This window comes from Argopecten irradians, chromosome 10 (assembly GCF_041381155.1).
Source record: "Argopecten irradians isolate NY chromosome 10, Ai_NY, whole genome shotgun sequence".
Lineage (NCBI taxonomy): Eukaryota > Metazoa > Mollusca > Bivalvia > Pectinida > Pectinidae > Argopecten > Argopecten irradians.
In genome coordinates, this window is record NC_091143.1 from 4,675,487 (window position 1) to 4,689,217 (window position 13,731).

At 38.3% G+C, this 13,731-nt stretch overlaps 1 protein-coding gene across 5 annotated transcripts in view; it reads left to right on the forward strand.

Moving 5' to 3' along the window:
* The window catches only part of LOC138332951 (serine/threonine-protein kinase ATR-like), a 71,602-nt gene that overhangs the window by 18,889 nt on the left and 38,982 nt on the right, over positions 1-13,731 (forward strand). For all 5 annotated transcript variants that reach the window (XR_011209906.1, XM_069281010.1, XM_069281012.1 and 2 more), the window contains 9 exons: positions 1,236-1,343; positions 7,281-7,413; positions 7,685-7,834; positions 8,883-8,979; positions 11,189-11,263; positions 11,820-11,936; positions 12,355-12,450; positions 12,689-12,790; positions 13,369-13,464. Coding sequence is in view for 4 of the 5 variants with exons in the window: in XM_069281010.1 (XP_069137111.1) it covers positions 1,236-1,343; positions 7,281-7,413; positions 7,685-7,834; positions 8,883-8,979; positions 11,189-11,263; positions 11,820-11,936; positions 12,355-12,450; positions 12,689-12,790; positions 13,369-13,464 (974 nt within the window). In the remaining variant the exon portion in view is untranslated. The remainder of the gene's footprint in view (positions 1-1,235; positions 1,344-7,280; positions 7,414-7,684; positions 7,835-8,882; positions 8,980-11,188; positions 11,264-11,819; positions 11,937-12,354; positions 12,451-12,688; positions 12,791-13,368; positions 13,465-13,731) is intronic.

Sequence of the window (13,731 nt, forward strand, 5' to 3'; positions counted from 1 at the left end):
TATAACAAGGCATGTTCAAGGTCAGTCTGTCCATCGTATAACATGGCATGTTCAAGGTCAGTCTGTCCATCGTATAACATGGTATGTTCAAGGTCAGTCTGTCCATTGTATAACATGGCATGTTCAAGGTCACTCTGTCCATTGTATAACATGGCATGTTCAAGGTCAGTCTGTCCATTGTATAACATGGCATGTTCAAGGTCAGTCTGTCCATTGTATAACATGGTATGTTCAAGGTCAGTCTGTCCATTGTATAACATGGCATGTTCAAGGTCAGTCTGTCCATCGTATAACATGGCATGTTCAAGGTCAGTCTGTCCATCGTATAACATGGTATGTTCAAGGTCAGTCTGTCCATTGTATAACATGGCATGTTCAAGGTCACTCTGTCCATTGTATAACATGACATGTTCAAGGTCACTCTGTCCATGGTATAACATGAAAAATTTCAAGGTCAGTTTGTCCATTGTATAACATGACAAACTTAAAGGTCACTCTGTCCATTGTATAACATGACATGTTCAAGGTCACTCTGTCCATGGTATAACATGAAAAATTTCAAGGTCAGTTTGTCCATTGTATAACATGAAAAATTTCAAGGTCACTCTCTCCATTGTATAACATGACATGTTCAAGGTCACTCTGTCCATTGTATTACATAACATGTTAAAGGTCAGTCTGTCCATTGTATAACATGACAAACTCCAAGGTCACTGTCCATTGTATAACATGACATGTTCAAGGTCACTCTCTCCGTTGTATAACATGACAAACTTCAAGGTCACTCTGTCCATTGTATAACATAACATGTTAAAGGTCAGTCTGTCCATTGTATAACATGACAAACTCCAAGGTCACTCTGTCCATTGTATAACATAACATGTTCAAGGTCACTCTCTCCGTTGTATAACATGACAAACTTCAAGGTCACTCTGTCCATTGTATAACATAACATGTTAAAGGGTACTTTGTTTTGTGGTTTGAATCTTTGAATATTGAATGTAAGTATTAGCTATTTATGGTTGTCCTGTGGAACAATTTATCCAATAATGTATGACCCATTGTTTTGTTGTTTTTATATTAGTAGTTTATAACAGTTGTGTTCTGCTAACTATTAATCATATACATCATATCGTGTGAGAAAAATTTTGATGAAAAAATATCTGGCATTCAATATTATATGGCACACAAAATGCTACAAATGACAATGATGTAAGGTGATGGTATTGTTGTAGATAAAGAATCCTGTAAGTCTACCAAGGAGAGACCAAGACTTGTGGATCCCAACATGTTCTCCAAGTTCCTGACATTACTGGACACGGACAACAGAGACATCAAATTAGGTCAGAACAATATATATATCTACACAGATGCTTTATTATGAGAAATTATCTTCAACTTGTATAACGAATGTTTACTTATCTGCCATGTTAGTAATAGGTTACTTCCTTTGTTACTCTATTATACTGTATGTTGATTTAAATGATTTTTTTTCACTGTTACACTTATCTGTCCCTGTTATAATATCTATCTTTCACCTGGGCCATTTTCAATTTTCCGGTTTGACTGGTCAGACCTAGTTGTACGCTTATGGATTAAAGATGGTTATGGTGATTATATATTGCTATCAGACGAGCCTTCTCAAAGCCGGCATAAGCCTGTATAAAAAATTGCAAGTCTCTCAGAATTTATACTTGAAATAATTATTTCAATAATGGTCAAACTAGTTTCGAATAAAGGAATACTGCCCTGATCAGCTTTTAAATGAATGATGGGCTATCTTTCCTGTTACACTGAAGTTGTCTCCCATGTTATTAAGTAGAGCTGTTATCATATATCGGCATCGCGATATATCACGATTGTAGAGAAGAGACGACGATATCGTTAAAAAAACTTATATCTACGATATCGTCGTCAGCCGTAACCCATCATGTGTTAGTTGGAAAGGAAACAAAAACATTGCACTGTCGGACACGGACAGAATCTGATTGACTTGTTAACAAACATCTAATTAAAAGTATCACAAATAAACGTTTGTTTTGATTAGGGTTGTTACGAGTACCCGGTTACGGGTCGGGTTGGGGTTGTAACCGGGTCAAAAAATGTGTACCAGGGTACCCGTCAAAATAGGACAATTCGTCTGGATGTACGTAAACAAGTCTAGAACTTATATCAAAAGTATTAGAAAATCCAACTCATTTGTATTTGTTTTCACTCACCAAGGATGAAACCTTATCTTTTCAATACATTTTAATTCTCATTACCGTCTTTTGATGCGAGAACAATCTAGGCCTACTTGACGGACATGTGCACTTAAATAGGTCACACTATAGTGATATCCGATAACACAAGAGACCGTCCGAATGTAGTACTTCCTGTTGCGCATGTGCAAATACATTTCCTCTGGGACTGGTATAGCTACAGACACGCTGGCTAGACTGACACTTTACGGCAGCTCATTAGCAATTATGAAAGTCAAATAGAAATGAAGTAGACACTTAACGACTGAAGCTATCTTTACTGAACTCACATACAATTTCATCGAATCTCCGTCGATCAACCAATCTTTCCAAACAACAAACACAACGTAACTCAATTTGTTACCAAAGCAGTAGATCTGTGTCGAGTACTCGGGTACGGGTCGGGTACTAAAATTCAGGAACCCAGGGACAAAATTTAGTACCCGTGACAGCCCTAGTTTTGATGAATGTTTCACTTTATTTATTTACAAATTACACTCTTTATTGTACTTTCATGATTGGTCCCCCAAACATGACTTATATTTCCATAAATTCCTTTTATATTTTACTCGGCAAAAATCGCGATATTATTGACACTTCGCGACACTTCCGGTGTCAGAGAGACACTTCCGGTGTCAAGGGCGACGGACACGATTGTTTGTCGGTCCCAGGATACGGAGACAAAAACGTTATTTACTGAAGTCTGAAGTAGAACTTTCAGTAGTCAGTGTACATAATTGGTGATAAGTCTTCACGAAACACACAGGAACGATTGATACCTCGTGAAACCCATTGGAAACAACGTAGAAGTGGATTGAAGCATGGCCGGAGAGAAGACGACAAGCAAAGATGGCGGCGGCGTCCCTAGCGACGCGTCAAAGAAAACAAAAGGGAGATCATCGAGGTCTAAAACTGAACAAAACAACGTCTCTAAAATGGACTCGTGCTTCGCAACGAACTTCCAGATACCCAACCAAGATGAAGAAGAGGGATGGACATGCAAAGGTTGCAATGTTGTTTTCACGGACGATAATGACAAAGTGCTGGAGTGTGAGCGATGTCGCTCACATCACTGCACAAGATGCCTCGGGAAAACAGACAAAGAATATGAGATGCTCCAGAAGTCGGACTCCATGTGGTTCTGTACTGGATGCAAAGAAATCGTTCAAAAGCACATTGTAACCGACCTAAAGATTGAAGAAAGATGCAGAGCCATTCTGAACGAGTGCGAAAGCAGAATTGCCGCACTGGAAGCTGCGCTAACCCAGAAGTGTGACAAGGAAATGGTCCGAAAAATTATCAAGGAAGATCAACCCCAAACAAAGCATACAGAGGAAACAAGAGGAACCACCACAACTTCACAGAAACCAATCCTTACAAATATCATGTCTGAAATTAATGAGAGGAAAAATAGAGAAAGTAACATTGTTATCTACGGTATTCCGGAAGCCAGCTCCACACTGAAAGACACAAGAATTGCCCACGATACAAGCCATGTGAACAACATCCTGGATAAATGCAGAGCCAGGTCTGGAGAGGACATAGAAAAAGTCATACGACTTGGAAAATATAACAAAGAGGAACAGGATGGAAAGCAAAGACACAGGCCCTTGTTAGTATGTTTTAAAAACATTGAAACTAAGAAGACCCTGTTCAAGAACATAAGAACCCTCGGAGAACATGAAGAGCTCAAGCACATCAAGATCAGCAATGATCTCACAAAAGCTGAGAGGGAACAAGAAAAGGAACTCTGGGAGGAAGCCAAAAAGAAAAGGGAAGAAAACCCGTCGGGGGAATTCACCTACAAAATTCGAGGACCACCATGGGACAGAAAGATCGTAAAGATAAAAGTAGCAACATCAAGCGAATAACAAACAAAGGAAACATTGTAACTTTCGAAAACTTAAAATGTCTTTACACCAATGCAGATCAACTTAAAAACAAACTCTCAGAACTAGCTCTAAGAATAAACGAGGAAAAACCGGAGATAATCGGAATTACAGAAGTAAAACCAAAAATAAGATCTTTAAATATGAAGCCACAGGAATTCCATATAGAAGGCAACACCGATTACACTGTATTTGACAAAAACATTGATAATACGATAGGCAGAGGTATGATACTCTACATTCACAAGCTGCTGCAACCAAAAGAGGTGAAACTAGAAACTGAATTTCAAGAGAATCTATTTATAGAAATACAACTAAACGCGCACGAAAAGATATTAATTGGTTTATTATATAGATCAGACAGCGGAACAGATGAAAACAATCGAAACTTGAGGTACCTTATAAACGAAGCTTCAAACAAAGGATACTCGCAACTCATCATCATGGGAGACTTTAATTACCCAGACATCAATTGGGAAACATGGAACAGCAAAGGAGACAGCACAGAATCTCAGGAATACAAGTTTATCCAATGCTTGCAAGACAACTTCTTATCACAATACATTGAACACCCAACAAGATGGAGAGGGAATGACACACCACATTTACTGGATTTGGTAATAACCAATAACGAAAACATTATATCGTCCATAGAACACCAGAGTCCGTTAGGAAAAAGCGATCACAGCGTCATCATCTTCAACATTGATTGTAAAAGAACGGTTGATACCAAGGCCACAAACAAGATGTGCTACAGCAAAACTAACTATGAGAAAATTAATGATGAAATAAGTCGCACAGACTGGACACGTGAATTATTAAAGGACCGGTCAATAGAAGAAAACTGGCAGATATTTCGGGATAAAATTCACGAACTAATCAATAAGTATGTACCAACCAAAATAATTAAAGTCAATAAAAACAATAAGAACACTTTCCCCGTGGACCAGGAGACATTGAAGCTAATTAAACTGAAACACTTACTATCAAAACAAATAGTGCAAACACTGGACCCAGATGTAAAGAAACGATACACCAAAGTAAGAAACAAAGTCAAAACGATGACTCGGAAACTTCGGAAAAACTATGAAGAATCATTGGCCATAAAGGCGAAAACCGACCCGAAGCTAATATGGAGGTATATAAACTCAAAATCTAAATCGAAAGTAGAAATCGGAGACCTATATGTAAACCCAAAGGACAGCAAATCGAATAAAGCTACCACCGATAAAGAGAAGGCGAACATTCTAGCAAACTTCTTTCAAAGTGTATTCGTGAAGGAAGAGGAAGGAGAAACCCCAAGATTAAGAGAAAAAGAAATCAATCACGCTATGCCGGAACTCAGGATTACTAATGACATGATAATTAAGGTACTAAAAAAACTTGAAGCCAAACAAATCACCAGGATTAGATAACATGCACCCGGAATTCTTAAAGAAGACTGCCTCCTCTATAGCAACTCCACTTGAAATCATTTTCAACCAAACACTGAAGGAAGGGACTATCCCCGATCAATGGAAACAAGCTCGAGTATGTGCTATTTATAAAAAGGGGGATAAAAGTGCAGCGGGAAACTACAGGCCTGTTAGTTTAACCTCAGTCATATGCAAGGTCATGGAGACTCTAGTGAGAGAACATATAAACAAATTATGCGTATAAATGGTCTATTTTCACCCAAGCAATATGGCTTCATATCAGGACGATCAACGTCCCTACAACTCCTAGAGGTATTAGACAAGTGGACTGAAGCCATAGATAAGGGATTGGGGATAGACTGTGTATACATGGATTATCAAAAAGCTTTCGACACAGTGCCACACAGACGGCTAACCAACAAGCTACGCGCGTACAATATCTCGAACCAAATCATTAACTGGATAACATGTTTCCTAACTGGACGTAAACAACACGTCTCAATTAAGGAAACCAATTCCGAATGGACAGAAGTATCATCTGGAATCCCACAGGGGTCAGTTCTTGGTCCACTACTGTTTGTTATATTTGTCAACGATCTACCGGAAATAGTCAACTCTGACATGTACCTGTTTGCGGATGACACCAAGATATTTAAAATAATAAGTAAGCGAGAAGATGAATGTACACTACAGAAGGATCTCGTGACAATGGGGACCTGGAGCGATACTTGGCTGTTGAGAATGCATCCTGAAAAATGTAAACACATGCACATAGGTCGACACCAGCGTATCATGGAAGGAGCAACAGGGACATATAAATTACTAGGAAACAACCTCATGAAAACGGACAAGGAAAAGGATATTGGAGTAACTATTGATAACGAGCTAACATTTGATAACCATATAAGCGAAAAAGTAAATAAGGCCAATCAGATTTTTGGCCTACTTAGAAGAACTTTCAATTTCATGAACTCTAAATCTTTCATCCCATTATATAAAAGTTTGGTAAGAACACAACTGGATTACGCAAGCTCGGTATGGGCCCCGTTCAAGGTTAAGGACATCGACAGACTAGAAGCTGTTCAACGCAGAGCAACGAAGAGTCTTCCAGGAATGGGCAATCTAACATACCCAGAAAGGCTTAGAATACTGAAGCTCCCAACATTGTCATACCGACGTGCCAGAGGAGATATGATAGAACTTTATAAAATGATAAACGGCATATACGACAAAGAAGCATGTACCTTCATACAACTCTGGAAGGATGTAGCAGAAAGACACAGTAACAGAGGAAACTCGAAAATGCTCTTCCCACAACAAGCCAAAACCCAGCTGCGAAGCAACGCCTTCAAAATTCGAACTGTCAAACTTTGGAACAGTCTACCAGAAAGCGTCGTCTCAGCGCCTAATATCAACACCTTTAAAAATAGATTAGATAAAAACTGGCAAAATCAGGACATAGTATACAACTACAAAGGAAATATCACTGGAAGTGATCCTTAAATTATGTAAATGATGGACCTTGAGTCCGGTGAAGAGGAACTTAACGTTCCTGTACTGGAAATAAATCTTATCTTATCTTATCTTATCTTATTGTGACGATATCGTCAAATTTTGGCGATATCGCGATGCACATTTTCTCTACGATAACAGCTCTATTATTAAGTGAGAAGTTAATTGCTGTATTAATTTTCTAAACATAGATTATTAAGTATAGATTATCTCCCCTGTTACAGCTATGATCAGCAGTCTGAGAAGAATATTCGGTCATATTGGACTGAGATCCAACAATCCAGCCACCATGGGCATGCTCAACACAAGTTTACGCTTGATTGAGGATAATGATTACAAGGTCCGAGTTCAATTCAGGTATATACAACTAAACTTTTCTTGTATTGACTAGAGTTTACACAAGATATAGAAATTTTAAATCAATCTTAACAAAGGGAATCAACTATTGAAAGTATTGAGCTGTGTACGATGCTATAAAATAGAATATACTCATGAAGTAAAATGTGTAGAAATAAAACATTTACACATATTGGATGTTAAAATTTTAGATAATAGATTTCTGTATTGACTGTTAAGTTTTGATCCCAGTAACAGCGAACTGTAACATAAATTGCCTCCCATTTTCCAGTCAGATCATCAGTTGTTTGGTGGGAGACAATTTTAGTGACCTGAATCAGGTGATGGTCCGTAAACTGAAGACAGCCCTGGATAAGGCGCGTGAGGACGGCAATGTCCGACTCCAGGAGACCATACTTCTTACAATATCCCAACTCGGCAGGTCAGTATCACAGATTTACTGTAAGCTTCTTTATGTTCGTGTTTTTAACACATTTGTGAACACATAAATTCATGATCAATATCTTACTGAAAATTGTGTATGTATGTAACATTTTATTATTTGTGAAACATTTGTTCCTCAAATAAATAAAGTGGTGTACAATATTAATACTATCTTCTTGATTGCATTCCTAATAGGAATTTATGCATTGTTATTATATTTTCCCATTATTGAATAGTATTTTAATGATAACTGTTGGTAGAGGAATCAACTTGTTTCAGGCTGTTACAAAGAAGTTGTTCTAGAATAATCTTCCTATTTTCTATCAGGAAAAGAAGCAGACAATAAAAAAAAATCATCTGAACATTATCATTTCTAGAATATCAAGTGGAACTTTGATTTAGGTGAAGCTCAAGAATGTTTTGAGTATATTTAGAGAAATGATAGTGTTTTTGATAAGATAGAGTAGCTAACCCCTACTTGTCTATGACTGACATTAATCTGATCTGTCCCCAGACTAGCCGGTGATGACCTGATACTCATCACTGACATTAATCTGATTTGTCCCCAGACTAGCCGGTGATGACCTGATACTCGTCACTGACATTAATCTGATCTGTCCCCAGACTAGCCGGTGATGACCTGTTACTCGTCACTGACATTAATCTGATTTGTCCCCAGACTAGCCGGTGATGACCTGATACTTGTCGTTATTGTCAGTCTCCTAGAATAGAGTAGCTAACCCCTACTTGTCTATGACTGACATTAATCTGATTTGTCCCCAGACTAGCCGGTGATGACCTGATACTCGTCACTGACATTAATCTGATTTGTCCCCAGACTAGCCGGTGATGACCTGATACTCGTCGTTATTGTCAGTCTCCTAGAATAGAGTAGCTAACCCCTACTTGTCTATGACTGACATTAATCTGATTTGTCCCCAGACTAGCCGGTGATGACCTGATACTCGTCGTTATTGTCAGTCTCCTAGAATAGAGTAGCTAACCCCTACTTTACTATGACTGACATTAATCTGATTTGTCCCCAGACTAGCCGGTGATGACCTGATACTCGTCGTTATTGTCAGTCTCCTGGAGAACCTTCTGTCTCCAGTCCCGCTGATTTCTGCTGTAGCTTATGAACAGGTTAGTATTTACAACTATAGAAGATATTCTCTTTCTCTGAAACTACGAGATTTTGAATTTTTAGGTCATCTGACCCGAAGGGTCAGGATGACCTATAGTCATCATGCTTCGTCCGTCGTCGTGCGCCGTCTGCCGTCCGCCGTGCGCCGTGCGCCGTGCGCCGTCCGTAAACTTTTCACATTTCAATCTTCTTCTCAAGTTTGACCAGTGGGATTAAGCTAAAACTTACATGAAATGATCCTGACATGGTCCCGACAAAGTGTTGTTATTTTTCGGGTCGATCCGAAATCCAAGATGGCCGCCACAGCCACCATCTTGAAAACACATTTTGAACTTCTTCTCAAGTTCTACCAGTGCGATTTGGCTGAGACTTGCATGAAATGATCCTGACATGGTCCCAACAAAGTGTTGTTATTTTTCGGGTCGATCCGAAATCCAAGATGGCCGCCATCTTGAAAACACATTTTGAACTTCTTCTCAAGTTCTACCAGTGCGATTTGGCTGAAACTTGCATGAAATGATCCTGACATGGTCCCGACAAAGTGTTGTTATTTTTCGGGTCGATCCGAAATCCAAGATGGCCGCCACAGCCGCCATCTTGAAAACACATTTTGAACTTCTTCTCAAGTTCTACCGGTGCGATTTGGCTGAAACTTGCATGAAATGATCCTGACATGGTCCCGACAAAGTGTTGTTATTTTTCGGGTCGATCCGAAATCCAAGATGGCCGCCACAGCCGCCATCTTGAAAACACATTTTGAACTTCTTCTCAAGTTCTACTAGTGCGATTTGGCTGAAACTTGCATAAAAATGATCCTGACATGGTCCCGACAAAGTGTTGTTATTTTTCGGGTCGATCCGAAATCAAAGATGGCCGCCACAGCCGCCATCTTGAAAACACATTTTGAACTTCTTCTCAAGTTCTACCGGTGCGATTTGGCTGAGACTTGCATGAAATGATCCTGACATGGTCCCGACAAAGTGTTGTTATTTTTCGGGTCGATCCGAAATCCAAGATGGCCGCCACAGCCGTCATTTTGAAAACACATTTTGAACTTCTTCTCAAGTTCTACCAGTGCGATTTGGCTGAAACTTGCATGAAATGATCCTGACATGGTTCCGACAAAGTGTTGTTATTTTTCGGGTCGATCCGAAATCAAAGATGGCCGCCACAGCCGCCATCTTGAAAACACATTTTGAACTTCTTCTCAAGTTCTACCGGTGCGATTTGGCTGAGACTTGCATGAAATGATCCTGACATGGTCCCGACAAAGTGTTTGTTTTTCGGGTCGATCCGAAATCCAAGATGGCCGCCACAGCCACCATCTTGAAAACACATTTTGAACTTCTTCTCAAGTTCTACCAGTGCGATTTGGCTGAAACTTGAATGAAATGATCCTGACATGGTCCTGACAAAGTGTTCTTATTTTTCGGGTCGATCCAAAATCCAAGATGGCTGCCACAGCCGCCATCTTGAAACAACATTTTGAACTTCACAAGTGCTACCAGTGCGATTTGGCTGAAACTTGCATGAAATGATCCTGACATGGTCCCGACAAAGTGTTCTTATTTTTCGGGTTGATCTGAAATCCAAGATAGCCGCCACAACTGCCATCTTGAAAACACATTTTGAACTTCTTCTCAAGTTCTACCGGTTCGATTTGGCTGAAACTTGCATGAAAGGAGCCTGACATGGTCCCAACAAATTGTTGTTACATCTCTGGTTGATCCCCAATCGAAGATGGCAACCATGAGGCATGACACTATATCTAATTAATTTCCTATATGATTATTGCCAAGGTACTCAGATGACCGTTAAGGCCCATGGGCCTCTTGTTCTTTTTTCTGAGAATTATGTTACTCGTGGTATATTTTGATTCTCTCACCGATTGCATTACTAAGAAGTGGTCAGTGTAGTAAAATGTGTAGATAGACAGTCACATGACACTAAGAGGAATTGTACACGGTCAGGTGGTAAGTCCAGACCATTGTCTCAGTTCAATGATGGTTTTCTTCGTTTGATGGAAATGGCCAATATACTAGGAGTAATGGAATTTTATTATGCTTTACTGATCTTTAGATACATTTTATGTAAGACTTGGAAACATTTTCGTTATGTTGCTTTTACCTGTGGTATATTTTGATTCATTTGTAAAGTGCTCTTGTTCATTAGAGGTTCTCCAATGAATCATGCCTTTCTCATTTACAGTTGAAGTCTGTAGCTCAATTTAAGAAAACAAAGACTCAAGACTTATTCATGAAATCAAGGCTGTCAATCTGCAAGGTATGTTTAATTAGATTGGGTGAGAGGTAAATCATATAATGAAGAGCTGTTTAATACTATATGTTACACAAATCTGTCACATTTAGTTTAATTACATCGTGTCTTTAATTGCATTGTGTTACGTCCCATCCTGTTTTCATAAGAATGTGTGAGTATTTACATCTAATTCTTTGACATTTCATGTTAAATAGGTGCTTAATTCTTTTGAGTGCATTAGAGACCACAGAATACCCTGTGTATTTTACATTACAGTTTAGGGCATGTATTTAGGTGGGCATTCTATCTCATGGACTTAAAATCTTGGTATGAACTTTTTGTATTTTACATTACAGTAAAAGACATTTAATGAGGTGGATGATTTATCTCATGGACCTAAAATCTTGGTATGAACCATTTGTATTTTACATTACAGTAAAGGACGTTTAATGAGGTAGATATTCCATCTCATGGACCTAGGAACCATATGTATAATCTATACCCTTCACAATTACAATACAGAGCAATTTATAAGGATAGACTATGTCTCTGTATATACTTTTGATATTTTATGTTACAGTTTCTGGTGGAAGCGATGCACCAAGCTCAGATGTCGCCAGGAGGTCGCAGTCCAGAAGCTATCCTCAGAGATGTTGCCAAGGTTCTCGACTTCACAGACATCAAACTATTTCTACAGGTGTATATCAGTAACCTTACAATCTTTATAACTTATTTTATCAATTTTTGATACACAGTTGAGCCGCAAGACTTTTTGTTTCTAAATACTCTAAAATTGGTTGAGTTATGATTTTAAAGGTACATGATGCTTTCTAGAGTTATCATAGAAATTGTGAATAAAAATTAAGTAAAGTTAAAATGGTCCTTATAGTCAAGTTGTCTTTACACAAAAGTCAAAAATATGTTAAAACTGGCCAGGTGCTCTTTATACAGAAGCGACTGTTATGACATGTTTTACTGTACTCCAAAGAATCAACAAACAAAATTTTACTTTGATTTGCTCTATAATATGTAGACATTTACCTGTTTGAAACTCTGTAGTTAAAAAAAAAAAAAGCAAAGGATAAAAACTACTCTGCGATATTCGCTTTTTACAGGGAACTAAAAAGTACATGGTGCCCCACTTGGTGAGTAAGGCCACACCCGAAGCCTCCACACTCATCAAACGCATGGCTACATTGCTCAATGTACCAGTAAGTATAGATACTTTGAAAACAATCACTTTTATTATGAGTGACTTCTTATGTATCTTAAGTATAAACACATTTAATGGTTACAGATTGGTTCTAATGATTGTTGATGTTTACATGGTTGCAAAATAATTTTACCTCTGATCAGGCTTGAATTAATGATTGCAGTTTTGTAATGTAGCTCATTTTACAGTTGCTGGTTTACATAATTATGATGAGTGCTTTTATTTGTTTTTGACAGAGTCGAATGAAGCTGTTACTTGAGATGATAAAGTATACCTATACTTATCTTGTGTGTCACTGTGGCAAAGCTGAGATGGAGCGAGCCATCACTTTCCTACAGGTATAGAAACATGATACAGATACAAATATGATAAATGTACCTATACTTATTTTGTGTTACTGTGGTAAAGCCGAGATGGAGCAAGCCATCACTTTCCTAAAGATATAGAAACATGATACAGATACAAATATGATAAATGTACCTATACTTATTTTGTGTGTCACGGTGGTAAAGCTGAGATGGAGCGAGCAATCTTTTTCCTACATATAAAATAACATGATACAGACACAAATAGTAATATAATGAGAATGAATATTTAAGAAAAAATCAATTATTTTTTCCCATTAATACTACTTATCATTATATACTTTATCTCTGGTTAACTATGAGTGATGGTGGCCGAGTGGTTCAGATGTCCGGAAATATAACCACAAGCCCTTCACCTCTGGGTTGCGAGTTTGAATCCTTATGTGGGAAAGGTGCCAGATACTGACCGCTGATTGGTGATTTTTCTTCAGATACTCTTGATTTCCTCCATCTTCTAGACCTGGCACATTTTTAAATGAACATTAGTTCATGTAATATATTATGTTAGAATATAAATCATAACCATGATTATATAATACTGCATATTACAGAATGAGACAGAGGTAGACCTTGGAGGACTTGTGCGACTTCACTTCCAAAGAACACACCAGGAGTTACTACTGCGTCTTAGCACAGACTATTCACAGGTAAACACTAACAAGGTTCGATACAGACTACTCAAGTAAAATTGGTCAACGTCGGCACAGACTATTCTCAGATTTACTTTGTCAAGGTCAGGGGGTTCAGGTCAACTGTTTAGAAAATATATGTAGAAATACTTTGTATTTACTGTTTCAAAGCCACCGCTTGTCTTATTTGGATCCCTGTGTATTGTGGCCTGATTTCACTTTATTTCTAAATTTATAGTAATTAAAACCTGTATAATCCAGAAACCTTGCTATACAGGCCAAATA